This window comes from Girardinichthys multiradiatus, chromosome 9 (assembly GCF_021462225.1).
Source record: "Girardinichthys multiradiatus isolate DD_20200921_A chromosome 9, DD_fGirMul_XY1, whole genome shotgun sequence".
Classification (NCBI taxonomy): Eukaryota; Metazoa; Chordata; class Actinopteri; order Cyprinodontiformes; family Goodeidae; genus Girardinichthys; species Girardinichthys multiradiatus.
In genome coordinates, this window is record NC_061802.1 from 41783334 (window position 1) to 41809191 (window position 25858).

Sequence of the window (25858 nt, forward strand, 5' to 3'; positions counted from 1 at the left end):
ATCAAATAATATTTGGGTCTGTTAAGGGTTGTCCTGTGAATACCGGCCCAGTAAGGCGATGGTATTAGGACAAAATAGAAAGGTGTGAGACGAGCTCTGACATTATTGAACAGCACAAACTGCACATATATGGAATGAATTCAAACAATTTCTTAAAATACAAGAATTTATTAACAAAAATAAGTCAACTCAAAGTCAGATATATTTCAATCAACAAACTCTTTACTATGCTAAAACAATCCAACTAATTACCAGGCAGAATTAAAGAATATGGAAGACAAATGGGCTATGTACAATATAAACAAGTTGATTAAAGATGATTGAGAACCATGACTGAAGGAGTAATGCAACATTACAATTCAATGTTATTTATGTTTGAGAACCAAGGATTATCTTGAAGAACCTGGAAGTGAAGTTAAGTAAGTCTTGGAACTAACTTAGGCAGTAATTGGCATACCTTTAGACAACCATTCACAATGCAAGATCAGATAAAATATTATTTTAATAAAATAATGTTTTAAATAATGATCTGCTGAATGAAACCAACCTTCTGGATGACTAATTCTCAACAGTGTCTCATTAGCTGCCTTTACTTATTGAAATAATATTTGAAGAAATATTATTGAGGGAATATTTTGGAAAGAGCCAAATCTTTCTGGAGAAATGGGGCTTAATGATGTTTACTTAGTTATCAGATTTGGTGAAATAATGTTTAGGGACTATTATTCACTAGCTTGAAACTAACAACCTTTCTGTTAAATATTCTGTAGCAGCAAGCACATGTTCTTACCGGTTAGCATTGAGCTAACAAAAGAAGCGGATAGCTTAGCACCAGAAACAAACATATACCTTTAAAATACCTCGGTTAATATAAGGGTTAAAATGCATAAGCGCGGACGGCGCGTTATGAGCAATCTTCTGTGTTTAAAATCACCCTTCAAGTAAAGTTTGACTTAACTTAAAAACACACAAACACAGAACACAAACAGGGCATGTGTGCTGCAGATAGCCTGCTAGCACTAAGATAGCCGAGTTTCACACAAACAAAACCAAACTTCATAGAATGAAAACGTTCGGATCATTTCATCCTAACTGTTTATCTGCCCAAACCTAACCTCTGACCATGGTGAGGAAATGTTGTCCAAGGGGCGAAGTTTGAAGAAACGTTCACAGTCAACAAGCGGTTAGCTCGGTCGCTTCGCGGGGGGTTGAAGGTGCCTTCGCTCTGTGAACAAAAGTGTTAGCTCCGGAGCTGAAGCTGGGCGTCCCATCCTTTTCCGCTGACCACACAGGTTAACACAATGATGCAGTCTCTGGTGTCTTCCTTCCAGACTGGGAGACCGCGTCTTTGCAGGGGCTTCTCTCGAACACCGTTTCCTTCTGCAGGGCTCGGAGAGAAAGTCAGCAATGCTTATACCTTAATTACCCCTCTTTATGAATGAAATCACCAGGTACACAAACAGTGCTTCACTCATACTTAACTTGCGCATATGATCGCGTGATCTTATGACTCTCGGATTCAGTTTGAAGAGTTTGTCTTTTTGGCAGCAAAATACATTAGTGCGCTGTGTCCCCCTCCTATCCCGATGAACACCGGTGTGGAAGAGAGTGGATGTAGCAACAGCTGTGCTTTTATTTGGGTAGTGGCGTCACAGGAAGTCCGCAGTTATCCCGTTTCCTGGCTGTGCCGGAAGAAGGTTAATGCACTTTATTTTGAAAAGTTATAGAAGAGTTCGTACCAGAGTTTAATGTTGAAATACATGGCTGGGTCCCAACACGGGCGAGAGGCAGGGTATACCCTGGACCGGTCGCCAATCCATCACAGGGCAACACAGAGACATACAGAACAAACAACCATGCACACACCCATTCACACCTAAGGACACTTTAGAGAGACCAATTAACCTAACAGTCATGTTTTTGGACTGTGGGAGGAAGGTGAGAACAGGGAGCTACCAACTGCGCCACTGTGCAGCCCCATATGAAGACCAGACAGAATGTATTCAGTGAGATTTATATCCTTAACGTTAGATTAATTTCTGTCATTTGTTTGGAATAACGTAATCAGGAATTTAACATTCTCCCCTGTAAAATACTGCATCCTGCATGGTTCTGAATAAACATGAGCAATCTGTCACTGAATAGAGCTGTAGCTATAAAAATGGAACCAGCAAATTAAACACAGAAACATAACACTGGCTTTCTAATTAATTCACCTGCAAATCATGTCAAGAAAATGAAATTATTAACTTAACCAATAGCTAATATTAAGAAAAATAAACCATCTTATGATATTTTCTGCTATAAGTGTTCATCAATCCTTATAACTTAAGTATTTTTTCATATTTACATAAATGAAAAACAAATAACTCACAAATAATATTTTGAACTTTTTTACATCAACCCCTCAAAACGTTACATAAACAATGTTATTATTATTAGCTTTCCAAGAGACACCATCTAAAATTACCCCCAACCTTTTGCAACCCTCAGCAGCAACCCAGCTGCATTTCCCTCATCTCCTTTTTTTTGTCAAAGCAACATGAAACAAACCAGAGAGCAAGCAATTTTATTGTTCAGTGGTATCTTTAATTGTGATGATAAAGGATTATGTAGATTTCTGTAAGCCTCCCTGACAAGACATATTTCAAAGTGAATAGGCCACAGAACAGGAATATGTGTCAGTGGTGAAGGCTTAGTGGAACGTCTTCTCAATAATAGGGTAATCCTGGAGTCTAGGGATCCCTCATTTAGCCTCTCAGCCGAAGGATGATGTGCACTGGTCTCCAGTTATAGCTCATGGTGTATTACAAAACGAAGAAAAGGACTTTGGCTGTGTCTAAATGTCATAAAGATATTGCTTTTATCTCAATTACTCTGTCCACTATTAATGAGCAGTGTAACCAAAAGCCGCCAAAAACTCTTTGATGCACACAAAAGCATATAAGTGACAATACATAATATACATCATGTTGTGTTGGTCTTTCAGTGCTGGAGGAATGAGTGTACTTCACAAAATCGAAAGAACCATATGTCTTTTTATGTAATGTATGCAAATATCTATTCTCAACTGTGTTTCACCTGGCGTTTAACCTGCAAACTCTCCTTTAAGGTGGTTTAGTAGTTTTGTAGCTATAAGGTCCTAGCTGTTCACATTGATCAAATATTTACACCTAGCCAATATTTTACCAGGATAAGCAAGGATTCATATATTCAGAATCACAATCAGCTCTACTGGCCAAGTTTGTGAACAGAAACAAGAAATTTGACATTGGTTGCACTTGGACTGACATTTTAAACAAAGATATATAAAACAAAATTGGTTGGAAATAACATTTTCTTAAGTTTTTCCTTTGTAAATATTTATCTGCATAGATGTTAGCTGCTCTTTTTCTGACCCTAGACCTGTGCAAGTCCTGGCTGAAGAGAAGGTCAGCCCTAATTATCTTCTCTGCAGACCTAATTGTTTGCTGCAGCTTGGACCTGTCCTGTTTTGCGGATGATCCAAACCACTCAGAGATGGATGTTTACAGGACAGATTGAAAAATGGCAGTGTGGAAGATGACCAGCAGCTCCTGTGGGTGTTTGAACTTCTTGAGTTGTTGCAGGAAGTTCAGTCTCTGCTGGGCTTTCTTCCGCACACTGTCTACTTCCTCTGCCAGTAAAATAGGAATTCAGAAAATCATCTTTATTTTTCAGATCAACATTAAAAACCCACCTGGTTCATTCTCATAACTATTTACAAATGTGCTGAGTTAGGAAGACATTATTTGGGGCAGAAAATAAAATTTTCAAAGATGTTGGACACATAATGCAGACTGTGACTAAACTTAAAGTTAAAACCTGGAAACTTAGCTAACTTAACTTAAATATTAGGCTAGATTTTTTTTGCAAGAACTTCATTAAATGTAAGAATAAAGCTGGTACAACATTAACTTGACTGAAAGAAAAGTTTCTAAATTTCCACACCAAATATGTTTTTTAAACGTTGTAAGCCAAAAACTGACATTTCAGTGGAATTAAATTCAGTGATTATGAGCAATCAAGATCTTACCTACAGTAGATAACCTTGTTGGCATTTTCTCTTTAATGTAAAAGAAATTAGTTTTGGTTGATTAGAGTGGAGTCATGACAACAACAGACAATCTAAAAATAACAACTGTGATCTAAAAAACAAGCTTTTAGCCCTAATACGTCTTCTTTAATGCCTATAACATTTATCTTGTAACTTTAAATTAATGTAATTTTATGCAATTTAATAGTAAATAGCACGGTGGTGCAGTTGGTAGCACTGTTGCCTTGCAACAAGAAGGTCCTAGGTTCAATTCCCAGCTGGGGCTCTTTCTGCATGAAGTTTGCATGTTCTCCCCGTGCATGCGTGGGTTCTCACTGGGTACTCTGGCTTCCTCCCACAGTCCAAAGACATGCCTGTTAGGTTAATTGGTAACTCTAAATTGCCCTTAGGTGTATGAGTGTGTGCTTGGTTGTTTGTGTGTTGCCCTGTGATGGACTGGCGACCTGTCCAGGGTGTACCCCGCCTCTTGCCCATAGACTGCTGGAGATAGGCACCAGCTCCCCCACGACCCACTATGGAATAAGTGGTAGAAAATGACTGACTGACTATACATGCATCTTTTCAAAGTAAAAATGTAGAATAAAATTTGGAATAAGTACTGATACATAATCACATTTCACAAAACCCAGAATATGTTATGCACATTTTATACTGAAATTCCAGTCAAAAACAGAAAGCATGCAAGCATCATTTTGAAAGTTTTCCCTTGCTCATTAGTAGTTTACTATTTTTATTTTATTTTATTTATTTTCCTTTTTTTTTTTTTTACCGTGTCCTGTCCAGCAGAATATCGCTCAGAATTGTTGTCTGAGTGCCAAGAAATTGCCCAACAGATTTACTTTCCCAAGCGGAGCATCACAGCTAATGCTTTAAAGCTCTTCTTGATATTTATAAAATAAACTTTATTATAAACTTCTTTGGGAATATTTCAATTGTTACGGACACGGAAACTGAAATGAAAAGGAAAAAAGAAGCTCAAAAAAGAGAGAGATGGGGAAAAAGGGGAGAAAAGGAGGAAAGAGTGGAGGAGAGAAAGAAGGATGAAGAGAATACAAGATTACACCCTGCTTGCTTATACACCTGCAGCTGTTTTTTGTTTTTTTAACAAAATAGTACACGGTAATTCTGAATGTAAAATGTACTTAGTGAGAGGTGCAGCCCAAAATAGAACGTCTGTGTATCTGTCAACACCTGAAGCTCAACACCTGCGAGTATGGGTGTGGACGCGCTCCTATATACAAGGTTTCTCCACAAAAATATGCAATAGCGAGTGTGAGGACCCACAGGCCTGCCCCATGATCCCTGGACGGACACTGAGGAGATCCGAGCCACAGACATCTAAAGGCCCCCCAAAGCACAGGAACCCCAGGAGAACCACCGCCTGGACTACCACAACCCCCCCAGAGAAGAGCAGTGGAGAGCCCCAGGGGAACCACCCAGCAGCGACAGTGCAGAAGCCCCAGGGAGCCACAGCGACGAGTCCACAGGCCCCACTGGCAGCCGTCCACGCCCGAGCAGATCCAGCCATGGACCCAGAGGCCCAAGACCCCGGGACACACCACCCCCCAAGCAGAGGCCCGACAGAGCTCAGGGGACCAGGCCTCAGCAAGCAGCCACCGGGAGTGAGCCAACCCACACTAAAGCACCCGGCCGCGGACACCGAGAACCACAAGTACACCAGCAGGCAGAGACTCCAACCACTGGTAGGCGGTGTGGCGGCGAGGAAGCTGATCCAGGAGAGGGAGCAGTTCAAGACCCAACCTGCCGCAAAAAAAACAAAAAAAAAACAGGCACACAGTCACAATCACCCACTCCCACCCTCATGCATACACATAAAATCACTCACACCCAACGTAAGGATAAACAACAATGGACGTCATACACTCACTCACACTCCCCATGTATACTCTATACTCCCAGGTCCAGGCGCCGGTACCCCCTCGGAGAAATCAGCCCCCGGACCCAGGAGGTGGTCCCCTTCCCTCCTGGGGCAGAGGCAGGCAGTCAGCGCTGGTACTGCCCAGACCTGGGTGACCCCGGCCCAGCTCCCGCCCCGAACCCAGTCCCCAACAACCCCCATCCACCTCCGGAGAGGGGGCTATGTACAAAAGAGGGGTCCACATGGCCCAAAGCAATCCGCCAACCGGAGCCGCCCCAGGACGGAGCAGTCCCGACCCCACAACGAGCTCTGATCCCAACCCCATGAGTCTCCCACCCCCAGTGAACCCCAACAAGAACCTCCCCACAGGGCCACCCCCAACAAGGACACCGATATTGAACACATCCTCCCGAACCCAAACGCCAAAAATCCCCACCCCCACAGAGGCACATCCGCACAGGTGAACTCCGTGGCCGAGAAGCCGATGAAGCCACACCCACACAGCGCAAGCTCCACACACAGCCCCGCTCTAAGAACCCCCGCCGCACCCCGCTCCCCCACCACACAACACTTTTACTTTTAGAGCTGTGGTGATTAGCACAAAAATCTTGTGCTTATTAAAATGGACTTTTGCTGGATTAATGTATTATTATCAATTATCAATACAGTTGCCTTATTGTCCCTTTTAGACTAAGAATCCCACATGTAAGCACAGCAAAGAGAGCAGTTGAAACTCTAGTAGATAAAAATCATGATGTTAAAAGCAAAGGGCTGCACTTACGAAGCAGGAAAACAACTTTTCTGCAAGTTGTTCTACACACAATTAAACAAAACTGCACTGAAATATGCTATGATATAATTTATCAATGAACCAAATCAAAACAGATATAGCTTTCTTTAAAAAAAAAAAAAAAAAAATTATTATGAAGAGGAATGTAAAAAATCTCAATGCTAATATAGCAGAAACCAAGGAGAAAAACAATAAAACATGAAAAATAATACCAGTAATTTCAAACACCAAAAAGGGGTTTAGTTTTCAAACAACATTCACAAAATTAAAGAAATTAATGAAAATACTAAAATTCAAAAACAGAACTTTATAATAAAAAAATTGGTTTGTACATGTAAGATTTATGACTAGAGAATTTTGATTAATGGATCAGCTTGGACATGTAAATAAATAAGTTTTGCATTTGCATGCATGTGTTTGCAAGTACATGTAGAGATTAATTAGTCAGAAAAAATGAAGAATGAGGTCTGCACAGTGGCATAGTTGGTAGCACTGTTGCCTTGCAGCAAGAAGGTCCTGGGTTTGATTCCCAACCAGGGGTCTTTCTGCATGGAGTTTGCATGTTCTCCCTGTGCATGTGTGGGTTCTCACTGGGTACTCTGGCTTCCTCCCACAGTCCAAAGACATGCCTGTTAGGTTAATTGGTCTTTCTAAATTGACCTTAGGTGTTTGTGTGTTGCCCTGCGATGGACTGGCGATGTGTCCAGGGTGTACCCTGCCTCTCGCCCATAGACTGCTGGAGATAGGCACCAGCTCCCCTGCAACCCACTATGGAATAACTGGTAGAAAATGACTGACTGAAATGAAGAATGAAATAAACTGTGATTTGTGGATAAACCAGGCATAAACAAAGACTAACACTAATTACTGCTTGGGGTCAGCATTCCAAATGCAGATTTAAAAGCCTGGGTGTTGCCAGATATTTATAGCAGTCACCGTTATTTAATAAGCTGAATGGACAATTTCGCAGTGGATCTGGAGAGAAAGGGAACATGAAAACTTGTGAAGAATTGATGATAGTCTCTTTGAGAGCAAGTGAGATAAAATTGACCATGAAATCTGGAGCTTGGAGTTAAATGGACTGGAAGAAGAGCAGGGGTATAAGGTGCGAGGCATGATCACAAAGGCGCTTGTGTCTTTGTGAAAATGCCAAGGTTAATTTGCAGTGCAGTTAAAAGGAGTATTCAAATCGTTTTGGAGAAAGGAAAGTCAAACAAGAAGGAATGTAGAAAAGAGCTGAGCTAGATGGAGTGATTTCTGCACTGTTTGGCATTTCCCCTTCACTGTTCCTCTTAAAGTAGGTTTCTGTACTCTGCAATGTTCTTTCATGTGTTGTAAAAAGATCAGTTTATACAATTTGCAGCCATTTACAAAATAGTAAATTTCATCAGAAATATTTCATGTCCTGAATGCTGAACATATGCTCAGATAGTTAAAGCACTGGTTAAAAGAAGGCCCCTTTATATTCCAGGGTTTTGTATATTTTGGACCAATATGGTTTCTGAGATGTTCTTTGGTATTTATAAACTTTTTCATGTTGTAGAAAGATCCCAGAACAACATCTAATGTACTCCAGGCCTTAGTTTCGGTAGGTGTTCATGTTTAAATAATTAAAAAGGTCCAAGGCAAAAACCATTGCTGACCAAAAGGAACAAAGGCAAGTATCAGGTTTGCCAAAATATATTTTAATGATCCGCAAAACCCTTGGGACAAAAGTCAAATGTTTTGGAAGATGTGAATCACATTACATCTTAAGTAAAGCTAACACAGCATTTTAAAAAAAAGTCATAGTGACAGTCAAACATTGTGGTGGCAATGTGATGGTCTCGGCCTGCCTTGCTGGTTCAGGACCTGGATGACAATCTGTTTGTGACCTTAGGCTCGAGTGCACTGGGGTTATGCAGCATGCCAATAATCCGATGCACACCAGGAGCTTCAACTCAGTTTGAGTCACAGAGAAAACTAAAGCAGGGTTTTGAAGTGGTTTAGTCAAAGTTCAGCCTTAAACCTGATTGAGATGCTGTACCATTATCTTAAACAGCTGGTTCATGCTTGAAAGCCCTCAAGTGTGGTTAAAGGAGAACAATTCTGCAAAGAAGAGCAGGGAGAATTCCACCTGATATATGTAAAAGATTAATTGCCAGTTTTCACAAAATGGCAGTGGTTGCCCCAAGGTTGGAGCAAGCATTTACTGGGTTTAGGGAGCAATTCCGTTTTTTTCTGTTAGGACCTGGCTTGTTTGGATTACATTTTCCCCTAATAAATCAAATCCTAATATAAAAGCAGCATTTTGTATTTACTCCGGTTTACTTTGTCTGATAGCAACATTTGTTTTATGATCTTAGTGATTTAAGTGTGACAAAAAAACAAAAACCATATAAATCTGAAATGGGGCAAATACTGTTTCATGGCTCTGAACATCAGAGCGATTTAAAAAAATAGATGCTTTTTTTAGCCTTTAACTTAAATTGTTGCAGTTATCAAAGTTCCAATCCAACAAAAAACATTTAGGTTGCAGTGAATCAACACAGTCAGTGAAGATTAACAGACAGAGGAAGCCTCATTGACACATTAGACATCATTACCAGAAACTAAAGGACCTGGATAATTTATATAGTTTATGGTTTGAGTGTGACCAGGTGGTCATGTTGTGGAGTTACCTGGCAAGTGGAACATACAAATGTCTTATCTGGCTGATGTTGAAACCAGTGGGTACATGTGGGAACTCAAACATGTTGTGTCTTCCCACCATATGTTGTAAAGACTCTAGACCCAATAGGTAATTCCATGTGTCCATTCTCCCTTTTACAAACTTAAAATGTACTCGGGTTTGACTAAGTGGCTGATGCTCTAGAAAACTGCCTGTAACACATTGCTCCACTTGGAATCTCATTGCTTTTCCCCTCTAGTGCTGTTCTAGATGAACCAAGTCATTACAAATCCAGTCATTTACACACTCCTCACTGGTCTGAACTTATATCCAAATCAGAATATTTCTTCTGACTTGGTGCCAAACCGTTTTTGTCAGTGAATATATTATATTGTACCTCCCAAACTTCTATGTAACAAAAAAAACTTTTTGTGGCCTTAGAAAGTGTTAGAGCTTAATAACACTTTCTATTAAGGGCTATGCCCTCCTTTTACAGAATACATTTTTTTTGGGTAAAGATTAGTGAATTTTTATAGGTTCATAGAGCAAATCATATATATAAATGGACTGGTCTAGATGACGAAAAAGCTTGTGTGTAAGTGCAGATTATGTAACATCATTTAGGAGTGCCTGGGTGGACAGCAATGATGGCTGTCTAAAAGGTTTGTGATTGTCAAACTTTGATTATTGTTCCAATCTAGTTTACAAATTCCACACATTTGTTTCCGACTTTCAGACACCAACATTTTTCCTGGAATATCGTGTGATACAATAATTCAAGAAACTAGACTTGAGACATTTTACCAATCAGAGTGAAATGCAAAGCATTTGGTTCGTCAAGGTAACATTTTTGAAAACTCTACCTTACAATATTTGCTTCAGAAATATTCTTTATTGGTTAAAAACAATCTTTGGCATGCTTTGAAAAAAAAAAAAAAACACCTTTTTCTAACTGAACCCTTTGTAATGCTTGCTGTATCAGTTTATTTGATGAATCAGTCAGATCTTTCTCTTACTTGAATGCATGCATAAATTCCCCCGGACGTGTAAGGGCTCTTACCTGCACACTCATATCATCTACAAACCTTTTTAGCTACCTGAAAAGCTTCTGTGTTTGTCGCTCAAAATAATGCTTTCAGAAAATTTGTGAAAAATGAAATTTGTCACTAGATTCACAGTTTTTTTGTGTTTTACTGTCATCACATGACCTTACCAGCTGACTTCAGCATGTGTTTGCCATTAGAACATGGTTGTGGAGAAGTGCTATTGATGTCTTGTCCTATTTTCATTTACATGACTCAGAAGAGAACAGAGCCAGCTTTTGCTCTGCTGAGACTCTTTCTTTGAAGTCTTCAGCAAACAGCTGGGAAGATGTGTTGACTTTGTGTCAGCCAGTGCCAGAAATGGCACTGGCTGACACAAAGTGGAATAAGTAGAATAAATGTTTTACAGAATCTGTCCTGACATTACAGTAAGATAATCTGCACTACCTTCTATTCTGGACTGGATTCAGCAGGATGTGGACCCCTGGGCTAGAACCAGTTTTGATGCCCTACTTGCACAAGTTTCTTTAACACATGAAAATAGTTAAATTGTTAGGCTCAACTTTGAGGTTTTAAAGCTTTGTCCAACCAAGATATGCGTCTGTCTTAAAAAAAATTAAAGCCACTATTTTGATTATTTCAACCTCTCATTAAGGTTAGGCACTGGGTGCAGTAAGGTCCTTTTTACATCATGGTAGATAACAAAAAAGGCTAAAACCTTACACTGCTGTATTAAAATAGATTCACCAAAACCAACTGTGCTTTATTAGCTTGGAAATGACACAGAGGAACAGACGTGGGGTCTTTGTGGGAGATGGAGTTTTCCCATACCATGAAATTTGTATACTTGGCTACTCAGAAAACAATTCTTGCTGGTAGGTTGAGCAGCCTTCCCATTCTCGCACAGAAGAGTGTTGCCGGGTGAGTGAGGGAGTGTGAAGCCTCTTTAATTGCCTTCGGTCACCCACAACGCTGAACCAGACTGCTACGCAGCTTAGCAAAGGAACTGGGCAGAGGGCCTGATAGATATTTTATCGCCCAAGTTAACGGTTAATGAATTCCCAAAGTGAAATCTGTCACTTCAAAAATAAAGAGGAAGGCAAATTAAAGGGAGATAGAGAGAGATGGGGGAAGAAAGGGACTGGAGAGGGTGACACAGTTTTAGAATGCCCTATCTTCTGGCCATCCCCGTTTTTCAATGGAATAAAGAAAACTCAGCCTCTTTCTTCTTCTCTTTTCTTCTCCCATCTTTTTTTCTCCCTCCCATCCTGCTATCTCTCGTGCCGCTTTTCTCTGCGAAAAAATTCTCATGAATGATTTATATGTGTCTTGTTATCAGCAACGATTTCTATAGACCCCGACGCATTCACCAAGACATTTGTGGCGTAATTGTTAATTTTAATGCCATAATGGCTTCAGATGGGAGCTCTGATTAGACATTTATTACACAATTAAATGAAACATACTCAAGAATCACAAAAGCCTCCCGTAATTATTTCAGGCCATTAATAAAATGGGCATTAAATTATATTGGACACAAAAGAGAAGTGAAATAGATTTCCATTAGAGCAATAGAGGCAGAGAGGGGGTAATAGATCCTGGCTGAATTCACTCTGAAATTAATTGTTGCCCAGCCTATTTCCACACACAGTAGAATAAATGAATGAGAAAAGAGAGGAAGAGAAGAACGAGTTGGTGGCCAAGAGGGTGAAGGGAGGGGGTTACATTAAGAGCCTCAGATAAAAACCTTTTGTTTGACACTCTACAATGGACCCTCAACTCGAGAGAGAGGAGAAGAGTCAGACCAATTTCAATCTCCGTCCACCTCTGCAGAGTTTCGGCTCGAGGCTATAACCCTCTTTTCAAGTTTTGTTTGCTTTTGAATAAACAGTTATCACACATCTACAGGAGAATGAAAAAAACAGTGTGTGTGATTTAGTAGGGAAGGTGAGGAAAACAGAAGCTGGTGGTTGGAAGAAAGAAAGAAAAACTGTGACCTACCGGATAAATATGCAGGTGGATCACATTCAGACATGGCAGATTAGGAAAACACATCCCGCAACTCTGAATCAATTAGAGCCTTCCAAAATGAAATGTCAGGGAAGATAATCAAATGTGGGATGTAGCCTAAATGAAATGTGAAGAAGAAGAGGAAAAAAAAAAGAACGAACACTGAAACACATTTATTTTCAGATTAGGACAGTTAAAACACATCAAAGCCCGATGAATGGTAAAGACTTCCTGAACCCATTTCCATTGGGGGCTCCAAATTGAGGCGCCGTTTGAACCACCACTCTCATGAGATCCTCAGTAAAAAGTGCAGAAGTAATAGACGCTGATATCTCCCAAGTCTAGGACAGATCATTCGGCTTAAATTAATTAATCAGTCACTGGTACAGATTGGTGAAATTGTATTTTTTTTTTTGGCCTCGCTCTTCTTCATTCTGACACTCATGAAATATCTTTTCTTCATTACTGTCCATTTGTCTTGCTTAGTCTGCACCAGTGCCACACATTACGGGCAGGCGTTTTTTTCATCATCTGTCATAACTCAGGTTTTGAGGGTCAGTAAATATGACAAAGAGAAACTGGACCAAAGCCTTGCAACAGTATTCACACCCCTTGAACTTTTTACATTTTTCCACATTACAGTCATGAGATTTAATGGATTTCATTAGAATTTTTTGTGATCAACCAAAAAAAAAAAAAAACAGTAGTGCATAACTATTGAAGTAGAAAAAAAATAATAATTGGGTTTAAAAAATATTTAAAAATCTGAAGTATGGTGTGCATTTGTACTTAGCCCTCCTGAGTCAATACTTTGTAGAACCACCTTTCGCTGTCGTTGCAGCTGTGCTTTGTGCCTTGTTGCCACCAATTTTGCACATCTACACAGGGGCGTTTTTTCCCTATTCCTTGTTGTGTAGTTGCTCAAACTCAGTCAGACTAAATGTCTGTGAACCTCAGTTTTAAGTCTGGTGACAAATTTACAATTTAGTTTAGGTCTGAACTTTGACTGGGCCATTCCAACACATGAACATGCTGACCTAAAACATCCTATTCTAGCTCTGGCTACATGTTTAAGCTTGGGGTTCTCACAGCTATCCTCAAACTAAAGCTTTCTTCTTGCCACTTCTCTTGAAAGGTCTTAATTGTGGAGTTCACGGCTCGTCCTGTCAACAAATTCTCCAACCTGAGCTGTGGATCTCTGTATCTCCCCCAGAGTTACCATAGGCTTCCATCCTGACTGCTTCTCTGACTAGTTCTCTCCTGTCTCAGCCTGGATGGCCATGTGTTAATAGGTTTAATAATTCTTGTAGGTTTAATCTTTTGTTCATATGATGGACTTAACGGTGCCTAGTGAAATGTTCATAACTTGAGTTATTTTTAAAAAAACGAAATCTGAGGTCTTTACAGAACACCTTCATTTATAGTGAGTTAAAATTGCAGACATCTTCTTTGTACTTCTTTCAGTTGCATTACATCAATAAAGGAGTCCTGATTATATATATATATATATATATATATATATGTGTGTGGCATACCTATTATAATTTTTGCTTGTAAAACTGTCTATTATTTTCATTCAGCTTCCTAACTATTCACTTTTTGTGTTGGTCTGTCAAATAAATCCCGTTATAATGCAGTGAAGTGTGTGGTAGTAATGTGACAAAATGTGAAAAAGTTTGAGGACTATGGTTACTTTTTGTGAGGCAAACTCTGAAACTTAAATCACCTGATCTGGCAGATTTGCAGTCCTCAGGCTTCAGGTCCAGGATCAGTGGAAGTGCTGTCAGGCCTGAGTGGAAATATTCCAAAGAATAAAGAACAAGGTGGGTTAATTTCAACATTAATCTGAATATTGGTATTAGGATATTTAGGATTGTCTTTTAGACTGTTTTGTAGGGAAATAGATAGAGAAATGCTCTCCTTTTCCATTAAATCTGAGCTTCCACGTTCCAAAAACCAAATTGATCCAGTTATCAAAAACTGTCTTTCATAAAGGTCCATAATAAAACTTTTTTTCCTGTAAAAAGGAAGATCAACAAAGCCTGGCCATGCACTTTAACAGACAAATTACATCCACTGATGAGATATGGCTCCCAGCTGTAATGAGTCTGTATAAATGTGTCAGAAGTGTTATCACAAATGTTTGAGTTAGAAGGTTGTAAACAGGTGCTATTTAATGTGACCGTGTCCCCAGATAAAAAATATTGTCCTGTGAGGTTTTAATAATTCTTTATAAATGTTACATAAACTCAGAGTGAACTCAGAATTTTCATCTGGAATTATCATGATTAAAGAGGTTTGTTGTTGATCTTGACAGAATTCTTACTTCTCCTAAATGTTAGGCTTTTTTAATGTATGGTTCTGTGGAGAGATTGTGAGCAACTAGTATGTTCTCTCCAGGCGGTACTGGAGGTGTAACAAGATCTCGGGGCACAAAATCTCTTGTGAAAGTGAAATCTGTCTCATGTGGCGCTACCTAATTGCTGCCAGTCTGTGATTTAAACTGGTCAAATAACTTATTATCAGCCCTGTATATAAAGGTGAGAACTTTACACTTTACTCTATGTTTGATAATCTTAATATGAAGTAAGTGCCGTATCCTGCCAGTGTCTGTTTTCTTGAGTTTGAGTTTTTGTTTATTTTACCCAGCCTGATCCTTGTTTCCTTCTGTTTACCACAGCTTGGCTCGCACCTGTTTCTTGTTTCTCCTAATTACCTGGTCTTGTTTTTCATTGGTTCTCCCTGCTTTTCCTGTTTGTATATTTATTCCTTAGTTGCCATTGTTCCCCGCTGTGTCCGGGGTCGTACTTATCTCTGCGTCCTGGTCGTACCTGGTCGTACCTGGTCGTGTATCCTTTGTACTGGCCTGGTTCTGGTTTCCCTGCCTGGTCCATGAGTGAGAACAATAAATATCGGACTTACCTTTATTCATCTGACTCCTGGCCTCTCATTCTCTGCACTTTGGTCACAAACTACACAGCATGACGGTAAGCAAAGTTGGCTAGAAAGGACTGGCTTCACCACTTCAAAATCCTAAGTGTTGCACCATTTCAGATACTCAGTGACAAAGTGACAGAAAAGATACAAATTGTTTGTGCAGTGGATATTGGATGTATTATTACACCCTTTTTGAATATTGTACATTTATTAATGTTAGTGGTACATTTCATCTTTATTTAGCTGATGATGAAAAAGTGAATGCTCTTATAATCCCCTATTTAATCCACATTCCTTTCAAGAGCCTCATCAGCAATGGGGAGTAATAGGTTTGTAATTTCATTTATGCTGCTATTAAGTTTCTTATTTTATTTAGATTTTGTTATAGTGTATCTATTTCTAGAATCCGTGTGAACTTACATGTAAAACTGCTGAAGCTACTATGTGTGAGTAAAGATGAGGGAGTGGGCATACTTCAGCTGTGAATGAATGCAGAAAACTCACAATCAAAGTGGTAGAGCTCCTCCTGACTGAATTTGGCCACGGAATATCTGCCACCATGATGCCTTCAGGAAACATGTGATGTTACTATATTAAAGTTACATTCAAAGCTCTTGCAGCAATTTGGGTTTGGTGTACGTGGTCATCTTCGGACCCTAAGAAAGGGATTAAGATGTTAAAATCTGCATAGAAATGAATCCAGTCTTTGTTATTATTTAGTTGCAGTATATTTATTAACAGTATTCTTAGTATTTGCAGTTTATTTTGAATACACCTTTATTGTTTTTTTGGTAGCAGCTCTAGCTTAACTTTATATTAAATAAATTTTATCTGCTTAGTCGGTCTCATGTGGGAAGCTGAAATCCCCCTGCAAGGAAGGTAGGCTGTAAATGAGATTTTTTTTTCTCTTAATGAAGGTCAGGAGAGAGTCACATCTTTCCTTGTGTGATAATTTATCTCTATCTTCTGTTATCTCTGTTTTGGCCCCTTTAATCCTAATTGTATTGTATAATTGTGGTGATGTGGACCTTGCAGTCTTTGAAGCATTGGCCTATCCTTTCATTATTACCTGATGCCTTGAACCTCTGCTTACTTTTCTTCTCTCGCTGCTCTGTTCTGCGTTATCCGGGTTTGTGGAATAAAAGGGAGAGCAGCTCAAGTTCAGTCATTTTGAATTTTATTCAGGTCTGATTTCACTATCATACTGAGGAACCATTCCAACCACAAAGATGTGATACATATGAATCCCTTCTATAATATAGTGCACATGTTGAAAATACAGCACAGAAGCAGCTTATTGCTGTTTTGATTGCTTCTCTGTATCAATGAATAAAGCTTGAAAAGGGATCCTGTCAAAAGGTCTACAGTATTGTGTGCAGAATGAGTTTTATAATTGCATCCAGAAAAAAGGAGAGCATGTTTGTGTTAAACACTATTAGAACAACAGTCATGAGTCTAACAGAGCTCTACCCACACACCCCATCACTGTGAGCTTTCCTTTAGTTTCCTGCTATTCTTTATTTGTTTTAGGAATTGTTCAATAATTTGTATTATGGTAAATAAAGGCTCATATAGGTTTATACTGGAGCTCACAATTTGTGTGTACATGTTTGCATCCTTCAGAAATGTTTCACTTCAAGGATTTAACACAAACTATGAAAGTAAAACTTGGTGTAGAGGTCATACACTACCTAGTAGTGGTTCAAGCAAATGCTTTAATGTGCTTGAACCACTACTTCAAACATTTATCACCTTTTTGGTAATCAACAACCTGTGATTTGGATTTATACATACAGTGGCCCGTGGTAACTATGGGGGAGCTGCAGAGATCCCAGCTCAGGTGGAAGAATCTGTTAAAATTCTGGCCACTACAGAAGAGCAGCAACAAGAAAGCAATTGTTTAAAAAAAGCCCCATAAACAAATCATGTTTAGCATTTGCCACAAACCATGTAACATGGAAAAAGGTTCTCAGGTTAGGTGAGACCAAAATGTAACTTTTAGGTCTGTATGCAAAATGCTTTGTGTGGCGGACAATTAGCACTGCACCATGAACACCATGGGACATGGCGGTTGCAGCATCATGCTGTGTGGACACTTATTTCAGCAAGGTCAGGAATGCTGGTCAAGGTTAATGGGAAGATGGATAGAGATAGATACAAGGCAATTCTGAAAGGAAACCACCAAAATACATAAGTTGGAGGCCTTACCTTTGAGCAGGGCAACACTGCAATGAATCAAAAGCAGAAATATGTGTATAGACCCAAAGCCAATAGAGAATGTGTGACAGGATTTGAATATAGATGCTGTCCATCTAATCACAACAAGTTTGCAAAAACAAGACAGGGCAGGAACATCAGTGACCATATGTGCAAAACTGGAAGAGACATACTAAAATATACTTGAGCATCTCACTATCAGGTTTTTATTTGTAAAAAAATTAAACTCGTGTATCAATTTTCTTCTGCTTCACATTTACAATCCACTTTGTGGTGACCCATCACAAATAACCCCAGAAAAATGCAAATGGGAAAAAGTTGTGTGTGAATATTTTTGCGGGACACTGCGTGGTGACACTCTGTAGTGAATTCTATTTATTTCTCCTTGATTTTAAAGCATACTCAAAAAACAAAAAGAAAATAACGTGCATTTAAATGCAGCCCTTTAAAAAATGGAAAGTAGGAGATCTCTCAAGTTCTCTTTGTCGAATTTTTATTATTTTCTTCACGGACAACCACAAACAGGATGAAAGTCCACAGAAAGGAATTGAAATGTTACCCGCAGATTTTAGTTGTGTTTTTGTAAGGGGGGCAGCGCGGGATCTCAGCGAAGTAACCCTCTTACCACTTCAGCACCACGGTCAGTTACAGTAGACGGAGCTTACCTCGGAGCTCTGCGGGGGCCCGAGTTGAACAGGCTCTGCGCCTGTCAGGCCGGTCCCCGATCGCTCCAGAAGGATGGACACGTGTCCGGAGATGATCCCGGGGTTTATTTTATGCGGCCATGCGCATGTTTGCCGTTTGTCCCGCGCATTTCAGTATGTAAATTAAATTCAGTATGTAAATTAAATAGGTTGTTTATCAGTCAAACACCGTGGTTACTAACAGACCCTAACAAATCCCACGTTCCTGACTCTTGTTATAGGCCTTAAACTGGTGGCTTTAAATACTCGGACTTTCTTTTTCCAGAATTTACCAACGATGAAAAAATTTGTTGAAATTTCAAATGACCCTAAGTTTGGACACTGAGATTGAATTTTAAACGGCGACGCGCATGCGGGACCAACTCATTTGCGACATTTACCACATATTTATTGGAGAATATAACTGAGCCGAACTGTACCGGGTTACGCCAAAGAGAAAATGCGGGAGCCAATAATCATCTCGCTCCTCGACGAAAATCAAAACCTATTGCATTTCTCATTACCCCGTTAAATTGTCGAGGGAACTTTCAGGCGCGCATTTATGAGACAATCAGTGTTTGAATAAGAAACATAGCTGACTGCTCCCAAGTGAGTGGGAGGCTGAGCCCCTAAAATAATTCCCAGTTATCTGACTCACCCATCTCAAATGAAGTCTATAAGCCGGTGTGGGTATGCACAAGCCCGAACGCCACATGTCTGTGTAAGATAGCATAACGCAATTTAAAACTTCAAGGCGACTCAAAATATACAGTGTAAAACATGCAGCATATATATATATATATATATATATTACCTCGTGGTTGCAGATGAACATATAGAAAGCCGATTGGTAGGACTGGAGGATATATTTAATTTGTTTTTTGACTGACAAAAAAAAAGGTGTCCTCAGCTGATTGTTCTGTGAGTCTTTATGAGCAGGATCATTTTCCCCTCTTTCTCCGCTCGTTTGTTTTTTACGGATAGACCTGTTTCAATGTTTTTTCACAACAAATATGATGGAAATCTTGTAAGCAGCTGCCGACTGACGCATGCGCATGCGAAGAGACGTGGGGCAGAAAGAGAGAAAGAAAGAGAGATAGAGAGGGCGTGAGAAAGAGACCGATATGAGGTTAAAATATGGAAATAAAGGGAACACCAGAGGAAGGTGAAAAAATACAAAAACTGAGGCATGCCCTATTTGTTCCAACATGGACAAAACAAAAACAAGAACAAAAAAAATCGTAATCATAACACAACAATATGAATACGAAAAATATTCAAAATGACAAGCTACACTGATAAAATAAACTTGTAGGATTTGACCAATAAAATGTGTCTAACAATTTCCATGCATTTTATTTGGGAAGATTCTAATCAATAGCTAAAATGCATTTAACCAGGTTTCAGTAAATTCTTATTAATTATTAAGATACTTTTTGTTTCGCATGTTAAAAAGAAATAAAACATAAAAATTAATTTGTGATTGAGGCAAAAATTTTACTCATGTAGTAACTGTTTAAAACTCAATTCTTACAATATGCCACGTGAGCATTTTCCCTGACAACCTATGATGGTTCCTTCACTGGCATCGACCACTTCAAAGTTAAGAACTTCTGCTTGCTACCATGTTTGACTTCAGCATTAGCTCTGTTGCTAAGCATAAGCATATCTATACAACTGCAAAATGTATTCATTTTTACAGAGTGTAAATCATTTTGTAGCACAGCACTTATAAACAAATCCACCTTATTATTTGCTGGTGAACACTGCACCTGACCGCTGAAGTTTTAAATTTAAGTGAAGATGTCAGCTGAATATTTTCACTTAAATTTTAATGTAATTGTTTAGGTCGGGTGTGTTACCAAAATAAAGTATCTAATGTATTAGAATGTAACTGAAATTTAGCATTACATTCACAAACTAATATGCTTGATTACAATTTCAATCGTTTTAATAACTAATATCTAGCACCCTGCGAAATCATTTTTATAGTGCAATAGATGAAAAAAAAAACGACACGGAACTTTCTTAAACCTTTCCTAACACAACTTTATATATTTGTAAATGGCAGTTTTAGAATTGTTGCTATTAGAGTGTCACATTGATCGAGCTATTTTTTATATTAATGTTGCATGCCACATAGACAGAATGTTAAAGGTAAATTCGCATTACCGAAGACTGCCCTAAATGAATCAACAAAAGTACTATAAGTACAACTTCCTCATTTTAAAAGCGTTTTAACATGTGTATGGGGCGATGGAAGGAGGCAAAAAAGACTGGGTCTTTCTCTCGTTTAATAATCACATTTGAAAGAATCATACATCACACAGGCCCACATTAGCCCGAGGGCTGTTAGGCAACAACCCTCGTTTAAAAATTAGCATGTTAAAACGATCCCCCCCCCTGTGCCTCTTTAAAACCACACTGTCAAGATGGGACGTGAACTAATGCAACAATTAAATACACAAAGGCTCATTTTCTGACGCACTGTGTTTTTGACGTAACATATTCCGGCTGTTTGTAGTTACATCACTGAACTTTCCCAGTGACGACTGTACCCGCAAGGACGGAGCGCATGCGTTTACTGATGTCCGGCCGGGTCGATATCTACATGCACGCGCTTGTTTGTTTGGTCTGTCATAAATTTTAAGCTACAAAAAAATCTTATGTTTCGCTAGTGTTTATAATGCATTTCTTAGAGTTAAATATGACTATTTTTGTATTTATATATGAAGAAATATATTTGTTTTAATGTGAGATTCTGCGAGAACCTCCTTTTCCAGGGAAAAGAGAGGGCAGAGGTTAAGGTGCCCTTAAGGTATGCAAAAAAGGCACGGTATGTTTTTTATATTTTGTTTTTATATTAATTTTAAATGACAAACAGGTCCAATACATTTCCATAAAAATATACAACTCAAAATGATTTGATTCAGTCCAGTTAATTTCACTCTGATCAAACTCAATCACAACCTTCAGATTTAAATTAAAATGCATACAATCAAATTCAGTCTGCTTGTACACACACACACACACACACACACACCAGCATACATATATATACAAAATATAGAATTTTAAATGTTGAAATTAAAAAACAAAGTACTTGATTAAAGCCCACCTAATCCTTTAAAGACTTTTACTGTGTACTGATCAAGTCAGGACTAATTCATATTGTGTCATCACCTCCTTGGATTGAAGTTATGTTTTAACCGGAAGAGATGTGAAAAACTCCTGTTTGTTGCCAGAAACAGGATGGAACCCCCCCCCCCCCCCCCTCCCCACACACACACACACACACAAACTTACCCACACACTCCCCTGTTTGCCCTTTATGTTTTTTGATTTGACTACCACCCTGTCTTTGTTTATGTGGTAATGTACATAGCCTATTTTTTTTTTCGTTTCTTTCCTGAAGGTATTCTAGGAGCCGGTCTCGGTGCTGATTGGGCGCTCAGGTTGGTGAGTGAACGCCCTGCAGATTATGTCAGATTGCGTGCGGAAACCAAACCAGCCCAGCCTTTGAACTTCACCGCTTTTGGCTCGTATTCATGCTCTTCCGCTCATTTCCAAGCCAGGTGCTTGACGACGAACCTCACCGAGAGAGAAAGTCTGTGAGAGAGGAAAAAAGTATATATTATTGTTAATAATAAGAATAACAATAATAAGACTGGACACTTTTTATGACTCCTGCAACCGAATGCGGAACATTGCTTTCACCTTTGTGGATTTTTTAACGTGTGCGCATCTTGCATGCGTGTTTTCTTTTTCCCTCATGCCGCAGGTCTGACAGAGTTTTTAGCGGACTGCGAGATCGCGCTTCAGTGTTTCACATCGGGAAGAACCGAACGGGCGCTGGATCTTTCTTTACTTTTTGCCCCATTTTCCCCCAGACGCTGAACATCCTGGCATGACCGGTACCTGGCATTTACGCAGGTGAATAGCTTCCCTTCCTTCCGATTAGAACTTATCCTTGTCATTACCGCTGGGGATAAAAAAAGTGAAGTTTAAAGATGTCGAAGCCCGCTGATCACATCAAAAGACCCATGAACGCGTTCATGGTCTGGTCTCGGGGCCAGCGGAGGAAAATGGCTCAGGAGAACCCCAAAATGCACAACTCTGAGATCAGCAAAAGACTGGGCGCCGAGTGGAAGCTGCTGTCCGAGTCCGAGAAGAGACCGTACATCGATGAAGCCAAGAGGCTGCGGGCGCAACACATGAAGGAGCACCCCGACTACAAGTACCGACCCAGGCGCAAGCCCAAAAACCTGCTCAAGAAGGACCGCTACGTCTTCCCACTGCCTTACCTCGGGGACACCGATCACTTGAAGGGACTGCCGATGTCGGCCGCTGACTCCCTCCTGGGGTCCTCGGAGAAAGCCCGGGCGTTCCTGCCCCCCACCTCTGCCCCCTACTCCTTCCTTGACCCGAGCCAGTTCAGCTCCAGCGCCATCCAGAAGATGACCCAGGAGATGCCCCACACGTTGAGCACCAGCACTTTGCCCTACGCCTCCTCGCTGGGATATCAGAACGGTGCGTTCGGTACCCTCGGGTGCCCCAGCCAGCACACCCACACCCACCCGTCGCCCACGAACCCGGGCTACGTAGTACCGTGCAACTGCACGGCCTGGTCGACGTCGAGTTTACAGCCCCCCGTGGCTTACATACTGTTTCCAGGTATGACCAAGACTGGGATAGACCCCTACTCGTCCGCACACGCCACTGCCATGTAACCCACAAGACTCCCACCCTGTTTTTAATGTCATTTGAATACAGAAATGCATGTAAATATGTTACGGACAGCGCGGCCCGTTAAAAAGGCATGAACAGTGTTATCTGAAGGGGACTTGTTGAGGGAAAAAAAAGAGAGAAAAGACGAAAAACTTTTAGCAGAAAAATCCAACAAGTTCCTGTCCAAGCAGAGGAGCTGGAGTTGGATGTGAAGGACGGAGCCCAGTGAACTGTAAGAAATGTAAATGTTATAACGTTTATGGCAACCAGAAAGGGAGGCCTTTAACTTTATTTATTATGTACATTTCAATGATATGCTGATTTGTGTTGATGATTCTGATATAGGCTACTCTCTTATTTTGAAAGAAAAAAATTGGCTGGCACAATTAGAGTTCGAATACCTGTATATGCCTAATTAGTCAACATTTTTGCAATTTTAGAATGACGTTCTGGATATAGGGTCAACATCCAGACTCATAGGCTGCTTTTTATACGGGTTTTATTGTTTATATTTATCAAAATAATAATAAAAAATGAAGCATAAAAGCAGACGGTCTAAGATGATAAAAAAGGGGGAAAAATCAAAATGTTTCAGTTTTAGATTTTCCATGTGGTTCCGTGCTAATATAGTCAAACACATCAGTTTTTTTTTAATGTTTTAGTTTATTTTATTATTATTTTTAAGGATATCTTCTAATTGAATTCAAGGAGTTCTATGTGTATTTTCTAAATGAGATGGTAATTTAAAAGCTGTCATGTTCTGGAAAGGATCCTGTATCTGGAAGGTTGATACCTCCTGCTCTTTGTTCAAATGCTGAGCAAAGACTTTTTGAATAAAGACAATCTGTCTTCAACCAGATCAATTCCCTGCATTTGTAGCTTATTGAGATAATAAGGATGAGATAATTGTTGGTTAGGCAGCTTAAAAAAATCATCTCTTAACAGGTTGGAAAGAAATAATAGATTATAATAAAATATTTTATTTTTTTATTATGATACATTATTGAAAGTTATTCATAGTGCGAAGCTTATCAATACACTGATAAAAACAAACCGTTGGATTTTAACCAATAAAATTGCAATATGTTTGCGTAAATATCAACTTGGGGGATTTTGATTAATATTTCTGAGACTGAATTATGTATGTTAACAGCTAAAAGAAAAGCACATTAGTTAAGTTACAACCAATTTTTAACACGTCCTTGAACTAAATTAGATAAATTGTAACTAATTAAAAATATGCTCATCTGGTTTGTCCTTCATGTTAAAATAAACACAATATAGGTTTGTGACTACTGAACAGAATTAAAATCAAATATTTCACATTTTATTCTAACAAGACAGCATTATAACTGTTTCCCTGACAACCACCGCTAAGATGTGCCGGTCACTGGCCAAGGCTGCATCAGGGTAAGAAGCTAGCAATTTTGGCATTAGCTCTAGCGCTGTCCCACAACTTTTTCAACCAGAAGTCTTATGACAGTTCTTAACCTTTTATTAAATTCATATTATTACAAAGTAAATAAATGTATCCTCTGTTGAACAGTGAGAATATTAACTGATTAAACCAGCATATTAAGTCAATTTTTAACCAACATATTCAGGTCAGATTTGTCACCAAAACATAGTAGCTAATATTGCTAGAATTGACCAATATTTAATTGAGAATTGTATAATTAAAGCCTAATATTAACCACCTTCCAAAATTCCTTTTTATAGTGCATGAATGCTAACCATAACGTTAAGATCAATCCTCCTTGTCCAATTTGATGTTCTCTCTTGTGTTGAAGCCGTCAAGCCTCTCCAACTCAGATCATTTTCTCAACAAGCCTTAATTACATCCGCATTTACCTGCTTCTTCCTCTCCTTTTTTCATTAATAATGATTCATGTTGTTACAGAAGCGGGGTCCGGGCGTGTTGCGCTCTGTAGCTGTAAACGGTGAAGGTATTTTCTGTGACACCGCCTGGGAGGAACCGTTTTTTTGATGTTTGACAGTTCACAACAAGAGGCCTTCCCCTGGAGGGATTCCGCCCCGTCCGACCCGTTTGACTGCTTAATCACTTCAAGGAGCCGCTTAATTATAGCTTTAACTAATGGCACTTGCTGAACTCGATGGGATTTATTTCTTTCTTTCAGTTATTTTGTTAACTTTCCTTCTAAACATCTCCGCTTCATGCATTCAGAGCTAAATAATCCCAGCTACTCACTGAAGCATGCCCACTTCTTTGTGCTTGAGTTTGACACACTGCAGGACATAAGTGGGAATCGAACCCGCATTCTATTGTCAATGCGTTTGTTTTTATTATTTTGTTCAGTTAAGATGACAGCTCAGCTTTGCCGAGCCTCATATAGTTGGCTCAAATTCGTAGTGCGGCATTAATTAAAATAAAGAAACATCGCGCATTCAATTTCTTTACTTATCTGCCAAAAACATATGGCAGAGCTGCGCCCATTCTGTGCTGTTCTGCCCGGGGTGCAATACAGTCCTGGGGTGGGAGGAGGTGGGAGTATGGTGGTGGTGGTGGTGATGGGGGATTTTTTTATTTCTTTTTATGACAGACTCAGCCCTTATCTGCAGCTGTAAATTAGGATGATACCTCATTGAACCCAAGTTTTACATCAGTCCCCTGAAGCATCCTAATTCAGCTCAGAACCGACGCTATTATAATTACTTTCAGAGCTGGAGCCGCGCAGTCGGTCATATATAAAAACGTTCATATCAAATCACTTTTGTTTCAGCTTTCAGATATACTTGCCACACCTGTAATTATCCAACTTAGTCACGGAAATTGACTGCGGTTACAACTCCCTGGAATAAATAGCGATAAAAAGACGATATAATGG

At 39.5% G+C, this 25858-nt stretch overlaps 1 protein-coding gene and 2 long non-coding RNA genes across 4 annotated transcripts; 1 reads left to right on the forward strand and 2 right to left on the reverse strand.

Annotated features, from left to right (window-relative positions):
* Positions 1-1134: 1134 nt before the first annotated feature.
* On the reverse strand, positions 1135-19518 carry LOC124874305. 2 transcript variants are annotated; one of them, XR_007039759.1, is made up of 5 exons: positions 19099-19518; positions 18943-19001; positions 14174-14236; positions 12439-12564; positions 1135-1682 (listed from the first exon to the last, which is right to left on the reverse strand). It is a non-coding gene; the product is annotated as an uncharacterized LOC124874305 (long non-coding RNA). The 2 variants fall into 2 exon arrangements; XR_007039760.1 differs by lacking the exon at positions 18943-19001.
* Positions 19519-21656: 2138 nt separating this feature from the next.
* LOC124873350 lies at positions 21657-25267 on the reverse strand. Its single transcript, XR_007039503.1, has 2 exons — positions 24864-25267; positions 21657-21893 (listed from the first exon to the last, which is right to left on the reverse strand). It is a non-coding gene; the product is annotated as an uncharacterized LOC124873350 (long non-coding RNA).
* On the forward strand, positions 21818-23871 carry sox14 (SRY-box transcription factor 14). The gene has a single exon (XM_047373923.1). It carries the CDS (start codon positions 22295-22297, stop codon positions 23012-23014), a length of 720 nt encoding a protein of 239 aa, XP_047229879.1. The 5' UTR covers positions 21818-22294; the 3' UTR covers positions 23015-23871.
* Positions 25268-25858: the final 591 nt, after the last annotated feature.